General features: G+C 38.8%; 1 protein-coding gene across 1 annotated transcript; it reads right to left on the reverse strand.

The window, feature by feature from the left end:
• LOC145803996 (agamous-like MADS-box protein AGL62) lies at positions 1-300 on the reverse strand. The gene has a single exon (XM_082897402.1). The coding sequence runs from the start codon at positions 298-300 to the stop codon at positions 1-3; it is 300 nt and encodes a 99-aa protein (XP_082753528.1).
• Between the last annotated feature and the right edge of the window lie 19,234 nt (positions 301-19,534).

Here is a 19,534-nt window from a genome sequence, read left to right on the forward strand (position 1 = left end):
CTATTGCAAGTGAAGCTGATTAACATATGCATCAAACCTACAACTTAGCAAGCCATAGTTTTTGTTACTCATGTTTTGAACAATTTTCTCTTTCTTTTTCTCGGCTTTCAATCGCTTGCTCAGCTCATGGAATTGTTGGTTGAGTTGGCGCACAGTGGCATCATCGTGCTGCGAGGCATGGCTGGAGACGCCTTCACTTGGTTGCGCATTTTGGTTCAGAAAGCGGTCTACAACTGAGTGAACATTAGATTTTCCAAAAGAGAAAGCCTTACCTCCCATGGAGAAGAGGACAATGGCCATATCTACGCCCCATTTTTTTTTGATCTGCAAAAGAAGAACTTTATTAATGAAGATAAGATACAGAATATGGAAAAACATCAATAAAAAAGAGGCACAAGAAAAACAACAAAGAGAACACTCCAAATCCCAGTTAGGATGGTAGAAGGAGCGAGACCCTAACAAGAGCAAGCTAAAGCCAAAGTTGGTGAGAGACCAACAAAGCAAAATGCAGAACAGATGGGAAAACAAACAAGGCACCAAACAGCAAAAACAACAAAATGCAGCTAGGCTTTAGGATGCATACACTTTAGCATGACAGCAGAAACTAGGGCAGAGCAGCAAACCAAAAATGATGCAAAGCACAGCAAACTTGAAGCACAGCAGAGCAGCAACCAGAAATCAAACCAGAAACATTGAGCATCGCCACCACGAAGATCTGCTAATACTAGGTATACACCCACTTCCCCTTGCTTCCAAAGCATACCAGCTGTCACGACCCCAAACCGCCCCTAGTAGTTTGGTGCCGTGATGGCCAGTAATCCTAGATTACCGAAGGCCAACTTTCAAAATTCACACACAATCAGAGTATAGATATAAGGGGCTCACAAGGGCGGAAGCAATAATCTAAAATACAAGTGGTCCATAAGAGCAGTGCATAAGTCAAATGAAATGGCATACATCTTTACATAGCTTTACAACCTGAATACAAATAGAAATGAAGTACAAAAATACATATTACATCTTGGAAAAAGGCTTGTCAAGCCGACATGTTCAAAATACATAAGCTTCAAAATTGCCGACATAAACAAAATACATGGAATACAAGTCAAGATACATAATATTCAGGATTGCCGACGTCCTTACAGCCGACATAACATGCACATAAAACACACATCTCAGCGTAGCCGACTTCTTGCTTGTTACCTACATATATACATAGGGAGGGTGAGCTTGGATACTCAGTGAATGGTATAAGTAATAAAGGGGTTAAATGAATGATTCCCGAGGTCTTTTCAAAACAATACATAGTATATCTTTGTCAAAACCAAACATATCATAGCTCGTTCAAAACATGAGATAAATCTTGTTCATCAAACTTGATCTTACAAAACTTACTTACTTACTTACTTAACATGTGTCAAATCTTATAACATAACCTCGGCATAACCTTGGTCCTTCAAAACTTACTTACTTACTTACTTACAAGACCCACACGGTAAACCACCAGTGGCAAATCAAGACCAAGCAAGAGCCCGTAGCTCTTTAACACTTGGGTGCTGCGCAAGTTTAGAGTCCTCCAGCACAAGGGACCTATGTTACAAGAGCCCGTAGCCCTTTAACACTTGGGTGCTGCGCAAGTTTAGAGTCCTCCAGCACAAGGGACCTATGTTACAAGAGCCCGTAGCCCTTTAACACTTGGGTGCTGCACAAGTTTAGAGTCCTCCAGCACAAGGGACCTATGTTACAAGAGCCCGTAGCCCTTTAACACTTGGGTACTGCGCAAGTTTAGAGTCCTCCAGCACAAGGGACCTATGTTACAAGAGCCCGTAGCCCTTTAACACTTGGGTGATGCGCAAGTTTAGAGTCCTCCAGCACAATGGACCTATGTTACAAGAGCCCGTAGCCCTTTAACACTTGGGTATAAATCAAGGGTGCTGTGAAAGTTTAGAGTCCTCCAGCACGAGGGACTTTCCGAGAAGGTCATCAAAACAAAGCTTACTTGATAACTTGCCATTCGAAACAAAGCTTATACTTGATACATAAAATAGGGATATCATTCATGCTTAACAAATACTTTTATCAAAACAAGGCAAAGCTTTATCAAAACCTTAAGAACATAACTTTATTAAAAATACCACTCATATTAGTTCTTGGGACGTCGGGATCAAGGCAAAGGTCCAAGTCCCACAACACATGGCAAAGCATACTGAATGCCCTTCTCAAAACAAGTCTCACATGCATGCAAATGATCTCGGAAAACATGCTGGAAGTCAAAACACTGTTTTACATGCCAGGAAGACATGCTGGGCACTAACCAGGTCTTTGCCGAGGTCCCATACTTCCTGGCCGAGGTGTGGCTACCCTGGCTTCGGCAAGCGGCTGCATGCCGAGGTGCGCACAGGACAAACTAATGGTGTAAGTGATCATGCAAGGTAGGCCAAGGTGAGATACGATGCTTGGCCTAAGTGTGAGGTCTAGGTAAGAGTGATCTCGGCGACTACACCTCGGGAAGTGAGGTCTGGAGATCTGGGTTTCCACCCGTGAAGAACAGGAAGAACATGAACATGAAGATCATGAAGAACATGGATGCCAAAATCATAACTTCTTTATTTACAAAATCTGGGATTTCATGCTATGAGTTCGAAAACATGGACCTGGGTACCCATGCTTGAAAATCATATGAAAACAAACACAAAAACATGGATCTTGGCATGAGTTTTCGGATCAAAACATGACTTTTCTTGAAGAACACATGAATGCTATTTTCTCTTTCTAAAACCGAACTTCAAAGCAATACATGGCTTACAAATCATATTCAATCATGCAATGCAATATCATAAACATAAAGAACAACATGCGTAGATCAAGAATCTAACCTTAGAACACAGATTTAACTGTTCGATCTCTAGGGATCAAGCTTGGAAGTCTACTCTCCCTCAAGAACTCCTCTCCCTCTTCTAGAGCTTCTCTCTCTTCTTCGAAACAAGTATACAACAAAATGATGGGTTCTCTCACTCTATCGGCTGACTTAACTCTCAGCTCGGACACGTGGCAACGGCTGGTTGGTTCTCTTCAAAAAGGTGATAGGTTGACAAGACAAGACTATGACAAAGCGTATCTAACAAGCTACTCGGTAAAGCACTCCGGCAAGTGGTGACATCGGCTAAGGACAAAGCTTCGGCAACTAAGGTGACAATGACCTCGGGTAGGAAGGACAACGCTTGACTAAGTGTAGACGCGCCCGAACGCCCCGGGAGGGTGAGTCCCGTTCTGTTCATCTGTGGGCTTTCGAATTGTCACGGTTCCTAATCTAAACCAAAGAGTCCAAATCCGACAAATCGTTTTGAGAAAAATAGATTTCTGAAAGAAGTGCCAAACATGGACTGCTTTGCCAGATACAGAGTCGCCACCTAAATATTTTAAAATGGGAGAATTTAGGAAACCCTGACTCGGTGCCAAAGGCCATGTGTCCGTCATTGCCAAAGTTGCCTCGGCTCGGGAGCTTGGGTACTATTAGGGAAGGTCAGCTATGAGCACCCCCTCTTGCCCGGTCTGAAGACCGGCCTCTACTAACCGTGATATCCGTTTTTGAAAACGTTATGTGTTCTTATTCCCTTTATTAACCTAGAATTACTATATTATGCGCACAGCACACAAGTATAGACTAGATTGCCTAATTTGGAAATAAACATTGCATATCCGTTTGTCTTGAAAAAAAAAACATTTTAGAATTTGCTACTCGCAAGTAGGCTAAAATACGGATTTCAACGAGTTTTTCCAACTCAGACAATCCAACCTTCACCCACAGGCATTCAAACAGTTTATCACATAAGCATCTAGCCACATGGTAAACATGCTGTCATGATAGCATTCACACTCATGCGAGATGCTAAAGCATAAATACTTACATCGTACTCCGTGCCAAAACAATGAACTAGTTAGCCAACATGCATGGTCCTAGTTCATGTCAAATTGCCTAATGCAACACATACAGGATACAAATAGAATAGGCTCGACTAACCTAAGCATGGCATGTGAAATGCAGTCAATTGATGCACGTATTCAATTTGGAATTGAAATACAAATGCAGTTAGCATGATGTACCGAGCCCGGTGCATGCAAGACGGATGTATGAATGCACACATGCGTAGCATAAGGTATGCTAATTTAAACATGACTTATTACTAACCATCAAAGCAGGTAAGTAAAAGGGGAGAAAGAAGTGGGGATTGGAAGACATGCACACACACGCACCCACACTTATTACAGATTCGCCCTCACTCGGAGGGACCGAATAAATATTACAAATAATTAACCTACAAGCTAATTAAATATTACAAATTACCTAATTAGTTAACAAACTAACTAAGCTAGGAAAAACAGTAAACCACCTCGGGAAGAGAGCTCGATGCAATGCATGCTCGGTCCTGCTCGGAAGTACACTGCCATGCGCAAGCTGCCTCTGTTTTCCCTGCTCTGCTCCTCTAAAGACTGTCAAAGTCTCAGGAATGCTTCCCTGCACATTGGGGGACACCACCGGCTGAGTAGGATTGCCACCGGCAGTGGTATGTGGCCACCGACCGTTGGTGAAGCTATCGGCAGAGGGAGGATTTCCGATCGGCACTTAGCACTGCCGGTCGGCAGAGAGTTCCTGCAGAACCTGCAATTGACAGCAACAGAGGGCAAGGCAAAGCATGGCAATACAATTCAAGCCATATATGCACCAAACATGTTCCTTATCATGCTAGTGACTCAAAGGGACATGCTCCTTGGTTCACGGACCATCAATCGCGCATTTCCATGCGTGATGGCCCAAGGGACCAAGGGTGCACACTTTGATGTCAAATGCAATGCAAACCAACAAACCAAAGCCCAATTCCTATCACTAGATCAAGGAACAAGACATGCATGCTAGATGCAATACAACCTAGGCATGTGAGCTAAGGATGTAACATGGGAATGCAACGCATTCATGCAATTACGCAAGCAAATATGCGAGGCAAACATGCAAACAAACAAAAGGTAGACTTGAGCATGATATAGGTAGCTCTAATTAGGCCCAAAAATAGTGGCCAAAGTGCCCAAAATGAAGGCTAAATGATATGCAAACATGCATGTACACAAGGGCCAACACTCAAGTATAAAAGGGCGACTCTCAAGCACACTTGAAAGAGGCATAACATGGACTAATGGCATGCAAGGTAAGCATTGAAAATCATGTTACAAAAGGTTCTAAGCCAATTAAACAAGACAAACAAGGCATGCAAACAACGCCAAAAAACCAAGACAAGCCAAGAGGCTTAAACCAAGACTAAATCAACCAAGCCTCACAAGGCTAAGAGAACTTAAAATAGGCCTAGTGTAGACCTAAACAACACCCGAGGGACACTTGGATGGCATCTAAATGGCTCAAAATCAAAAGCATGCACAAATGCCAAAACATGGAGCATACTACACAGGCTTCCAAAGCTTCAAAGAGGCATCCAAGGCAAGCATGCAAGCATATTAAAGGGACTGAAATAGCATGGCAATTGGTCCCAAATCACTAAAATAAAGCAAGGATGCATGCTACACATTCACACACTTAAAGCCAACAAGCCAAAAATGCAAAGAGGCTATACAATGCATGCCATGGCCGACCCAAACAACTATGGACAGACCTCTAGCATGGCAAAATAAGCACAAAAGCTTCACAAAGCTAGACCTAAAACATGCTTGAACAATGGTTTACAACCTAAGGCATGTTAAGGCCTAAACATGGCATTACAAGGTAGGTATGCTAAGCATGCATGGTGTACCAAAACCAACAAAAACGAGAGGCATATTATAGCATAATAAGCACAAAAAACAACTAAGGCATTGTCAACATGAAGCTTAGCTAGGTGCTCCCTCAAGAGGCCAAAAATGGTCCTTTTCAAGGACAACAAGGAGAGGGGGTGGCCCTCTCCTCCCTAGGACCTCAAGGCACCATCCTCACCTCTAAAATCCCTCAAGATTTCAGTGGTGAGGAGGCCCAAACACCAAGGTCCCAGAGCTCACTCAAAATAGCACAAAATGGGGCCTTTCAAGGCCTAAGAGGGGTCAAACTTCTCCAAACCACAAAACACTCTAAACAAACTATTTAGAGGGCCTAAAAATAGAACTTTTTTATATTATACACTAAGCTCAAAAACAGTTCTAAGATAGGCAAAAAAACAATGCAAGAATGGGGAATATAAAGGCAAGTTTCTTACCCTTGAAGACTTTCTTCAAAAATGGTGGACCAGCTGGTTCTTCAAGCTCAAAACCACCCAAGAACTTCAAGAACAACCTCTTGGAACCTCAGTAGCCAAGGGAAGGTGTAACACTATGTGTTTGTGTGCAATAGTAAGACACAAATGCACCTAGACACACACAAAGGCCAAATGAGAGAGAGGTATAGAGATAGAATGTGTATGGAACCTTAGACCTAACACCAGAGCTCTCACACAAATTTTCTCTCTAAAATGTCTAACCCTAGAACAAGGAGAAGAGCTCTCCTCTTATAGAAGTCCTCCTTTGCAAAGCTTTCCAAACAAGCTTCTTAGAGGAAAATCCCTCCATACACGTGTATAGAGGGAAGCAGAGTGGGTGCCAGCTATCACAGCTGGCACAAAATATCTACAAAAAGTAGATGAACAGTAGTCGGCTGCTCAAAATTGCCATTTTGACAAAATGGACTGCCGACCGGCAACAAATAGTGCTGACCGGCAGTACACATTGCCGATGGAAACAAAACACCAGCCGGTGGCCTCTGGCCATGGCCGGTGATGTGTGGGGATGCCTCACAAGGCATTCCCTGCCCCTCCAAGGCAAAACACAAGTGTTTGGTGCAAAACCAGACACTAAACAGTCGAGTTCGGAGATCCTGAGGCAAGGCGCGTAGCCGAGACCTCCGGGAACTCCAAACGAACACAAACATGGATGATCACCGGGTGTTCAAACGATGACGTCCAAGTCTTGAGGACGGTCAAAAATGGGGTGTCTACACTAAGCTGTGCCACACCTTGGCCTAGATGTGCCATACCTCGGTCTAGGTCATACCACTCCAAGACAAGATCACTCAGGTGCAAAGGTAACATCTCGGCCTAGATGATACACATCTCGGCCTTGGTGATTCACACCTCGGTCTAGATAATGACATCTCGGCCAATATGTCAAGGCGAAGATGGAGGTCAACAAAGGGGGTTCCAAGACACTTCTAGACTGAGGATGACCTCGGCTTGGAATGATCTAGGCTTAACATAACCTAGGCTTGGAATGACTTCAGCTAAACATAACTTAGGCTTGAGGCACCAAGGAAAGAACAAAGCAGGCACACAACACTTAGACAACACTTAGACAAATCACATAAACACAAAACAAGGCAAGATTCATGAATGCAAACTTAACAAGACAAAGCTATATAAACGAACTCGAACATGACTACAACAAGAATATGGGCTGCTACAGCAATCTTAACATGGCAAAACATATAAATGCATGCAAGCATGACTAAGCCATAAATATGGGTTGTTACACCAACACTTAGATTCAGCCCATGTAGCATCAGACCAATAGACCAGCGAACCAGCAATGAGCGTGGTTGACAACAGAAACTAAGCAGAGCAAAAACCCAAAAATAAGGCAAAGCATAGCAAAATTGAAACATAGCAGAGCAAAATTGCCACCAAGAAGATCTGCTAATACCAGGGATACATCCACTTCCCCTTGTTTCCATTAGCATACCACAGATTGACAAAAATCCTGCACCCTTACAGCAAAACACCAAGGCATTGAGCTCGCTTGCTTTGTTGAAAATCCCATGTTTACGCTTTGAGAAGGTAATCCTTCTTGCGTTTTCATTGGCTATCATCTTCATTTCAATCTTCTTTCGGCCTTGGGATTGCTTCCTCTCCACGTTTAAACAAAAGCAAGAAAATCTTTTTTGAAAAAACTTCTCAGTAAGAAGCATGAGATATATGCAAGTACACGCAAAGGGGGATTATATACTGTTAGTACTGATATTTTTACATTGATATTCTTTTGGCTCCAGAATCTGCACTTCTCCTTTTGTGATTGCCATATTAAATATGAAAGTTGGTGAATTTACTAAAAATTAATGTATAGACCCTGAATATTAGAAGAAAATTTGTTACCTTGGGAAATTATTTGTCCATCATTTGTGATTGCATTATTAAATATCAAAGTTGGTGAATCTACTAACAATTAATGTATAGACCTTGAATATTAGAAAAAAATCTGTTATCCTTGGTAAATTATTTGTTCATCTTAGAAAATTAAACTCTTTCAAGGAACATTATTAAATACGTTCACATTATTAGTCAATTGAATGTGCCATATATCAAATTTAAAAAATAAAAATAAAAAAATTGAAAAACTATAACTTCGACCACCCACACTATTGTAAGCAAGAGTCATAAATATGGGCATTTTCAACACTGCCCTATGTTGATATGGAACTTGGAATTTGAATTAGTTTCTGATTTCATTATCAGTTGACAATGTTAAAGTTATTTTATCTATTTTTAATTTTTAAAGATAGTTTTCAAAAATAAAAAAACTACTATGGTGTTTGGCTTTTTTTTTTTCTTTTTTTTTGTCAAAAAAAAATCAGAATATATTAGTGTACAAGTAAGGATTGAAAAATTCTTACAATTTAAATTTCAAACAAATAGTCATGCGAATGTGTTGACGGTTCTTTTGTCTCAACGGAAAAGACTATTGTTAAGTATAGCGAAAAATGAATAGAAAAAGAAGAATGGAAATAAATAAAGAAAAATGATTGAGTAAACAATCAAAATGATTCGTGGTGGGCTCCCACGGGCCCAAAAACAAGCTTCAATCTGATCTCGAACTAGAAAAAAGCCTAGCCATTAAAAAAAGTAAAAAACATAGCAAACTCTTCACACTATTATAATAGTAGCAGATAGATAAATTAGGTGAGAAATTATGAGAAATAAATTACTTTTATTTTGAAACTTTGATTTCTCATTTAAAAGTGATGAGATTTAATGAAAATAACCTTATTTTATATATATATATATATATATATATTTTAGAACATGAGAAATAATATATTAATAAAACAACAAGAGTATATAAATAAGACCCCAAAGGGTCATTCCAGCCAAACAACAAAAGTAAAATCTGTTATACTTGGTAAATTATGTGTCCATCTTTTGTGATTTCCTTATTAAATATGAAAGTTGGTGAATCTACTAATAATTAATGTATAGACCCTGAATATTAGAAGAAAATCTGTTATCCTCGGAAAATTATTTCTCCATCTTAGAAAATTAAACTCTTTTTAGGAACATTATTAAATACGTTAACATTATTAGTCAATTAAATGGGCCATATATCAAATTTAAAAAAGAAAAATAAAAAAAAATGAAAAACTATAACTTCAACTACCCACACCATTGTGGGCAAGAGTCATAAATATGGGCATTTTCAACACTGCCCTATGTTGATATGGAACTTGGAATTTGAATTAGTTTATGATTTTCATTATCAGTTGACAATGTTAAAGTTATTTTATCTATTTTTAATTTTTATAGATAGTTTTCAAAAATAAAAACTCTACTATGGTGTTTGGCTTTTTTTTTTCTTTTTTTTTTGTCAAAAAAAAAATCAGAATATATTAGTGTACAAGTAAGGATTGAAAAATTCTTACAATTTAAATTTCAAACAAGTAGTCATGCGAATGTGTTGACGGTTCTTTTGTCTCAACGGAAAAGACTATTGTTAAGTATAGCGAAAAATGAATAGAAAAAGAAGAATGCAAATAAATAAAGAAAAATGATTGAGTAAACAATCAAAATGATTCGTGGTGGGCTCCCACGGGCCCAAAAATAAGCTTCAATCTGATCTCGGACTGGAAAAAAGCCTAGCCATTAGAAAAAGTAAAAAACATAGCAAACTCTTCACACTATTATAATAGTAGTAGATAGATAAATTATGTGAGAAATTATGAGAAATAAATTAGTTTTATTTTGAAACTTTGATTTCTCATTTAAAAGTGATGAGATTTAATGAAAATAACCTTATTTTATATATATCTATATAATAAGGGAAGAAGGTTTTTGACAATGTATAAAATGTGTGTGAGATACATTTTAATCCAATGGTGTAGATCAATTGTAAGAATCTATTAACGGTGTAGATCAATTCTGAGATCATATATTCCTGCTCAAATATCTCTCTCCCTCACCCTTCCACCTACTCACGTCTCTCTCCCCCTTTCTGTTCTCACCCACCTTTGCTCATCATCACCACTGCTCATCACCTCTGCTCAAATATCTCTCTCCCGCTCAAATACATTCGCCGCTGCTCATCATCACCACTCGCAAGGGTTTGATTTCACTTGGTTCGCAAGGTAATGTCCTCCATTTCTGTCTCTCCCCTTCACTTTCTGTTTCGATTTTTGATCTGTTTTGGTGGTTTCAAGGTTCTGAAAATCGATTTCAGATCTGTTCGATTTCGATTTTTCATCAAGGTTCTGCTTCAAGGTTCTCACCCTCCCTCGGCTAGCAAGGTAATATCGATTTCTGCCTTGCACCTTCTCTCTCTGTTTCGCTTTGATTCATGGTGCAGTCATCTGTAACCCTCGCACTTTGGTTTTTATTTTTTTGGTAACGTTTGGTATCCATCACCCCGCTCGACCTTGCCACCACATACATATGTTCTGGGCTGTCTTGCTCCTCCATTTTCCTCTCTCGCTCTCTCTCTCTCTCTCTCTTATCTTCTCTCTTTTCCTTCCCTCTAACAGCTTCAGAGTTCAAAGCTCTGGTTCATGAACTCACTGTGTTGGAGGCAATCAAATGGTCTCTGATCATCATGATCATGATCATGCACTGGAAGCAAGAAACATAATACACCCATTTCAAAACAACACCTATTTCAAAAGGTTTTTCAAAATCATAAAAAATCAACACTCATTTTCCATTAAGGAATTAAATCCATTTCATAAAATCAAACTGAAAATAAAAATACATTTCTAAAATCAAAATCGATTTTATGAAGATCAAGTATTATTTCATAAGAACAACAAAAGAGTAATTCCAATTTCAAGTGTAAACATAACAAATTGGTTAGACCCAAGGATCTCAAGCCTCAAGAACAGGTTGTAATTGCTTCTTTGGAGTCCTTTTTATTGCATGTGTACACAACCAGATAGACTGTTTGATTGGCAATTAGATAGTTCCTTCTCAAAAATTTAAAAAATGAAATAAGGGACTATTTCTTTTGGGGTAAACCTATGTACACAAAAACAGAATGGCAACCAGATAGATTGTTTGATTAGCAATGAGATAGTTCCTTCTCAAAAATTTAAAAAATGAAATAAGGGACCAAATGAGAATGGAACACAAAAACAGAATGGATTGCAAATAAACCGTAAAATAACCTTCGAGTAGTTGTGCCACCAAGGTTTTTGAAGCATTGAAGCTTCAATCTTCGAGTAGTACGCTCATGTCTTATAAATATGTGTTTTTATAAAATTCTTGGCAAGTTAGTTTGGCATTGCAAAGTTCATAAGAGCATCCAATCCAGGTAAGACTTTGATCGCTGCTCTTGATCGCTGTTGTGTTTTTCCCTTTCTCTACTCTTGACTGCTGTTGTTGGTTGATTAAAGTATTTTTTGTATTACTTTTAGATTTCATGTATAGCACACAGTGCTTTCCTTTTGAAATGGCCAGCCTTCTATTTTACTTGTAACTTTATAGAGATATGTCCAATTTTATGCCAGAACACTTTCTAAAAAGAAACATAATACACTATTTATTGAATTCACTGAAATCAGAACACTTTCTAATCATTTCACCTATTTTCACAACACTTTTACTCCTATAAAAGATAACAAATAAAAAACAAAAAAAAAAAGTTTGAAGTTCAATCTCCTTAGGTAGTTGATAAGTGAATCACTCAAGTTTGGTGAAATGTATTTGTGTTTGAAATGCAAATGATTAAACACATTTCAAGATGAACTTCAAACTTAACTCACTTCCCAAACCATGGTATTCTTCTTCCCAAACATCATAGTAAAAGAATAAATACAGTACAGTTAAGCTGAGTAGCTGAAGTTATCATTAGTAAAAGAATATCAATAATCTAAAGTCTGCTTTTAAAAGAACATAGTCATTTGTAAAGAGAAAAAGCAATGTTCTGCTCTCTTTTTGTGTGGTTAACCTAGAAATGAATATTCTAACCCTAAAATAATTCACTGTATAGTTAGGATATTGTGTTCTAATCCTAAAAGAATACAATATCCTAAAATAATCATAGTCATTGAAAAAAAGCAATATTCTAATCCTAAAAGAATTCACTGCCTTCACATTGTTACCTGTAAAGCTTTTTAATGAAGACATTGTGCAGCTCTCTTTTTGTGTGGTTTACCTGGAAATGAATCAAAAAAATTCAGTGTTTGAGAATGCAAGGAATGCTTAGAATACAATGTTCATATTCCAACCATTGAAAACAAAAAAAGCAAGAAAAAAAATTATTGTTATTGACATAATTACAAATAAAAAATCTTCATTATGAAAGAATACAAAATATATATATATATATACTACCGCAAACCAACTATAAATGCTAAAGTTGATGAGGTTTTGTACTTGAACAACCAAAAGTATGTTACATGAAAGACAAGGCAAAATCCCCCAACTATGTTAGAATCCCCATTTAATCGAACAGGGTCAGAGGCACCAAAAAGTGTCGATGCCTCCAGAGACATTGAACAGTCCCAACCAGCAACGCACCAAAATTGTAAGATCAATTAACAAGATGACCAAAATTATGATAGCAATACATAATTATCACAAAAAAGGGGTGTTCACATTTTTTCCTATCAAAGCTTAACTAGATTTTCAATTTTTTAACTGTTAACAATTTAATCAATTCTGAATAAATCCACATCATGCACAGCCTGAGCCAGCCAGCCAATTTAATTCTAAGGTCAACTACAACTCCACACTCACAGCAAAACCATAGACTAGAGTCACTCGCAGTCAAGGGTACAAAGTCCTATTTCACCATTATTCATACCCCTTAAATTTGTATAATAGTTGTTCAAACCATGGTATTCTTCTTCCCATAAAATTGTTGATGCTCACATATTAATAATCATGATATCCTCTGTGAGAATTTGGTGTGAATTAACGTATTTGGTGTAAAAAGGCTCACATTAGACAGCTTGATGCTTCTTAAGAACAGTGAATGGTCATTAGGAAACTTGAGGACGTCCAAACATTAAGGTAAGAATTTGATTTGTATTCTTACTGAAGCATGGCTTTAAATTAAAGCATTGCTTTAAATTAAAGCATTGTTGTTTAGTGATTATTTTTTTGGGTAGGATTTGTATAGTCAAGTTAGACAACCATGACTTTAAATTTTTATTTTGTTAGTTGTTAGGATTTGAATCTTTTTCAGTTAATTAATTTTGAAATTCACGACTTAATTGGTTGGAATTTGTAATAACATACTTTTCATTAGCAAAGGTCTTTTTATTTTCTTAGAATTCTCTATTAGTATGACTTTAAATTTTAAATTTTTTCTCCCATTCTTTATTGTTTCAATTATGAAGTTATTTTCAAATTCCAACTTTGGTTTTAGATTTTGATATCTGTATTTTAGATTTTTTTTTTCCCCTCATTGATCTACAGGTAACATATTATTATAATATAGCTTGGGCAAATTACAAACACCCCCCTCGAGGTATGGCGAAAATACAAATTCCCCCCTGAGGTTTGAGAAATTACAAATTGCCCCCTGGAGGTCAAATTTGCATAACAAATTAGGGGGGAATCTGTATGAAAATAAAAACCTCAGGGGGTAATTTGTTATGGAAATATAAACCTCAGGGGGCGAGATGTAATTTCTCAAACCTCAGGGGGAAATCTGTATTTTCACCAAACCTCGAGGGGGTGTTTGTAATTTGCCCTATTAGCTTAATGAAGAATAGTATATACAAAGTTCCAAATTGAAACTGTATTTGTGTTTGTGTTGGAAAAATTAAACATGTTTGTTTTTTGAAATGTGAAATGGGTTTCATTTTTAAATGTGTTTTGATTTTTGAAATTGGTTTAATTTTTAGAAATCTGAATGGGGTTGATGGGTTTGATATTTGAAATCTGAAATGGGTTTGATTCATCTTGATTCTATTGCATTTCAAACTCAAATGGGGTTGATGGGTTTGATATCTGAAATCTGAATTGAGTTTGATTCATCTTGATTCTATTACACTTCAAACTCAACCCATTTGGGTTTCAATCTATGTTGATATCTGAAATCTGAAATAAGTTTGGTGTCAGTGAATCACTCAGCAATTCAATCTTCTTAGGTAGTTGATAAGTTTTAAGTTCATTTGAAATTTCCCCACCCTTATATGGCAACATAGATGGAAACCCAACAAAGCATAAAAGTTAGAAGGAAGATATTCTAATAATAATAATGACAATAACAATAACAATAATCATAGTAATGGTAACAACAATGATGACCAACTCCAATACTGATATTCATCAGTTGTAAGTTTTATTTAAACTTTCCATTGCATTTTCAATGTGTTGGGTTAGATTTTTTGAATTCCCAACACATTTCCCCCCGTTTATGATAATTTATTGCTTATAAAACCCACCATAATCACTATAAAGTTTATTGCTTTGTACAGTGATTAACAATTTAACAGTTCAAGCTACAAACAGGGCATGTATCTTTCCCTGATTAGTGGTTAATTATACCCACAAACAGGGCATGTATCTTTCTATGATTGTATTATGCATGGATTGGGCATGTATCTTTGACTGTTGTACCAACATCAGTCATTTTATTTTTATTTGACTGTTGTAAATTATCTACCTTCCATTTGTGCACCAAGTTTTTCATTTGACTATTTTGGGCAAATAAGCCTAAAATATTTCAAATAGAAATAATGGAATTGGGTTGGTTGAATCTTGAATCAACCCAATTCAATTAGAAATTTAAAATTTATTAATATAGTTAGGTAGTTTTGTTTCTTGAGTTACTATGAGGCTAATCCAAATAAACCCCAATTCCACTCTATTTTTTTATGGGTTCATTATATTTTCATTAAAATTTTATTTTAAAAATAGCCCCATCACTTCTAATTTAATTTATAAGTCAAGTTATAATGTTTCCGTTCACATGTCATTTATGAGAGGTGCCAAAGATGGCTTCGGTGATGAAGGTGAACCTGATGATAAGTGGGTAAAGAGTTTGAAAGTATAATTAATTAGTGTTAAAAATGTAACGCCCTCAAATAATAACGTTAAACCCATTAAATAAGACATGCATTGATATACAAAAGTTCCACATTCTTTCATTTCCGAGAGTTTCATTACATAAGTATTACATGTTAACAACAAAAGCAAAATGCCCTACGGGCTTACAGCTTTCCAAGTTAACACTTGGTTACAACAAAAAGAGTACTAACTCATACACATTAAGCCCTTGGCTTGTATTTACATGTAATACATCAAAAAGTAAAACGACAACATTATGTCCGCCTCTAGCCTCCCAAGCTATGTCCTTGGAGGTGGCATGCTTCCTGCACCTGAAAATGATATTCCCATATAGGGTGAGCCACAGCCCAGTAGAAATATACTAAACCAGCCATGAACAATGACTAAAAGATTAGCAATTGATAGATGGCCAACACTGATACAATCCCATAAATCACATATTTATGTCATACGACTTATGAGTCCAAATTACTTTTCATTTTCCCTTTTTCAACAGATAGGCATATAAGCACCACCCACATTCTCAACAGATATGTATAACAACAATATCCACAGATAAGCATATATGCTATATCCACACTTCACAAAGATAAGCATATTAGCTTTATCTTCACTTCTCTAGACAAGCATATGAGCTATATCTACGGAGTTCATCCCCTATCTTCTCCCAACACTATCCGGTTTAGAGGTACATCCCCCATCTTCCCCTAAACCGCGGAGTACATCCCCTATCTCCTCCTCTACACATAACGTATACAAACACATTGGTTCTATATACAATCACCCAATACATACAATTAATGTATTTTATCAACCGTCAAATTCTATGACACATTCCATTGATTAGTTTCCGTTTGCCTAATCATCATGCATTGTCTACAACAATCACGACTATCCTCCACCGATAGCCCAAAGCAGTTATTTCTAAACAGAAAATAAATGCACAATGGATATTCAATCAACATTTCATTTCCTCATTCCTCACAATTAATTATCCCAATTAATTAAACAATGTAATTAGGTCAATTCCCATAATTAACATTTCAACCCTTAGGTCCCATTTTCATCAATGACTTAACATTTATTCCATTTCTCTATGCCAAACATGCATTCAGGTTTATTATGAATAAAACCCCAACTTTTGTAAAATTACACAAAAGCCCCCAAACTTTTACGAAATTACCAAACCAACCCCAACATCTCAAAATGCCAAAATTTAAATACAAAACCCATAGAGAGGAGTAGGATATCCCTACCTCGAAGTTTGAGCCAAAAAGGAGATGAAGACTCGAAGACCAACGTGCTCCAAATCCAAACTTTTTCAGATTAAAACAAAGCTCTCAACGCCCTCTATCTTTTTAACAAAGGCCCTAGGCTAGATTCACACTCTAGGGAGATCAATTCTTAGAGAGAATATAAGTGTCGAGAGAGAGGGTCTCGGATCTAGGTTTTGATCAAAAAAAGAGAGTGAAAAAGTGATGTTCAAAAACGCTACTGTCCGCTGATATAAAACACGCTCGCTCGAGCGAAGACTTGGTCGCTCGAGCGACCAGACACAGAAAACTCTCGCTCGAGCCAAGAAGCTCGCTCGAGCCAACAACTCAAACCTTCAGGTCTGCAACCAGAAGCACGCTCGAGCGACAGACCTCTCGCTCGAGCGAAGAACAAACCAGACCGCTCGAGCCAAGAAATACAACTCTCAGGTCCAGAACCAGGTGCAAGCGCTCGCTCGAGCGAAGCCACTCTGGCTCGACCCACCAGACACGAACTCAACTCTCGCTCGAGCGACCAACTCCTCGCCCGAGCGAAGGTCCAGAAATTTGGGCAGCAACACTAGGCTCCCAAGCACAACCAACCTGTAACAAACCTGCCCAACACATCCTATAACTCAATATACAAAGTAAAAAGGATGCAAACAAGATAATAAACAACTACCAACATCCACGGACACATGTCCGGATCACTGTACAACAAGGGTAAACCCGGGATCGCTATAACCTCCCCCCTTAAAGAATTTCGTCCCCGAAATTAAACACAAGTTTTCAAAAACAAGTTTTTCTCCATTTTAAACAATGTTACATTTTAACATTCAACACTTCGACCCATTACCGGTCATCCCCTCCATTTAACAAGAGGCATCTCACAATATGTAAACAACATATGTACTTTCAACATGCATTAACATTACGCATTACCTTTCCAATTTCAACAATACATTCAACACATATAGTGTCACATTCAACTTCCATATGAGGCAAGTTCAAAAACATACTTCCAATAAACCAAAACATTTTCAATGTTTCACAACTTAAGACATATATGAAAGCTCTTAAGTTCAACAACAGTTCAAAATGTAAATACAAGATTACATATCAACAAACAAGTCCGGATATTTTTCACGGACTTCCAACTCACGTTCCCAAGTGGCCTCCTCCACTCCGTGATGTTTCCACAAGACTTTCACCAAAGGAATGGTCTTGCCACGCAGGACCTGATCCCGCCTATCCAAGACCCGAACCGGTCTCTCCTCATACGAGGCATCCTCATCTACCTCTAAATCGGTCCAATCCAACACATGTGATGGATCTGGCTCATACTTCCGAAGCATACTCACATGAAACACGTCATGCACTCCGGACAACTGCGGCGGTAAGGCTAACCGATAAGCAACCTCGCCAATCCTCTCAAGGATCTCAAAAGGACCAATAAACCGAGGGGATAACTTCCCACTCTTCCCAAATCTCATCAAGCCTCGCCTAGGTGATATCTTCAGAAAGACATGATCACCTACCTCAAACGCCAAAGGCCTCCTCCTCCGGTCAGCTAAAGATTTCTGCCGACTCTGGGCTGTAACAAGCCTTCTACGGATAAGCTCAACTTTCTCCGTCATCTCCCTAACCAACTCCAGACCCAACAAAGGTGCATCACCCACCTCGGCCCAACAAACTGGAGACCTACACGGTCGGCCATACAAGGCCTCAAGCGGTGCCATACCAATGCTAGACTGAAAACTGTTGTTGTAGGCAAACTCTACCAATGGCAAGTGCCTCTCCCACGTCCCACTGAAGTCCAGGACACAACCCCGAACCATATCCTCGAGGATCTGAATAGTACGCTCGGACTGCCCGTCAGTCTGAGGGTGATAAGCCGTACTAAAGGTCAACTTAGTGCCCATGGCACTCTGCAAACTCTGCCACAACCTAGCAGTAAAACGAGGATCTCTATCTGAGACGATCGTCACTGAGACCCCGTGCAATCTCACTACGTCCCGAATATACAAGTCAGCAAGATGATCCACCGACTCTCTCACGCGCATAGGAATAAAATGCGCCGACTTAGTCAACCGGTCTACAACCACCCAAATAGCATCACTACCCCGCTGAGTCCTCGGAAGACCTACAACGAAGTCCATAGTGACATGCTCCCACTTCCACTCGGCAATAGGCAAGGGTTGCAACAAACCCGCTGGCCTCTGATGCTCGGCCTTCACTTGCTGGCAAGTAAGGCACTTCGATACGAAAACAGCCACATCTCTCTTCATACCCCGCCACCAAAACTGGCGACCCAAATCCTGATACATCTTAGTACCTCCCGGATGCACCGCAAGGCGCGAATGATGAAACTCTCGGAGTACTTCCTCTCGGCAAGACTCCGGTACAAACAAACGGTCTCGGTATCTCACACTCTGATCGGGATACACCGTCAAACCCTTCTCAACTTTCCCACTGGAGATCTTCTCTCGGAGGGATTCTACCTCAAGGTCACCTCTCTGTGCCTCTAACACTCTAGTCAGAAGTGTAGGCTGCGCAACAACAGAAAACAAGGCCGCAGCCTCAACAGATTCGCCCAGTAGCAAATCAAACTCACCAAGTGCTCCCAACATCTCCCATTCCCGGATGGCTATACAAGCTATATCACTAATGGATTTCCTACTAAGGGCATCGGCCACAACATTGGCCTTTCCCGGATGATAATGCAACTCAAAATCATAATCCTCGATGAACTCCATCCACCTCCTCTGCCTCAAATTCAAGTCTCTCTGTGTAAACAGATACTTCAAACTCTTGTGGTCCGAGAACACCTCGAACCTCTCACCATAAAGGTAGTGCCTCCAGATTTTCAAGGCAAAGATCACTGCTGCTAACTCTAGATCGTGTGTGGGGTAATTCTTCTCGTGTATTTTCAACTGACGTGAGCCATAAGCTACCACTTTCCCCTCCTGCATCAACACACATCCTAAACCCTCTCGT

This window comes from Camellia sinensis, chromosome 12 (genome assembly GCF_055761805.1).
Source record: "Camellia sinensis isolate YWXY chromosome 12, ASM5576180v1, whole genome shotgun sequence".
Classification (NCBI taxonomy): Eukaryota; Viridiplantae; Streptophyta; class Magnoliopsida; order Ericales; family Theaceae; genus Camellia; species Camellia sinensis.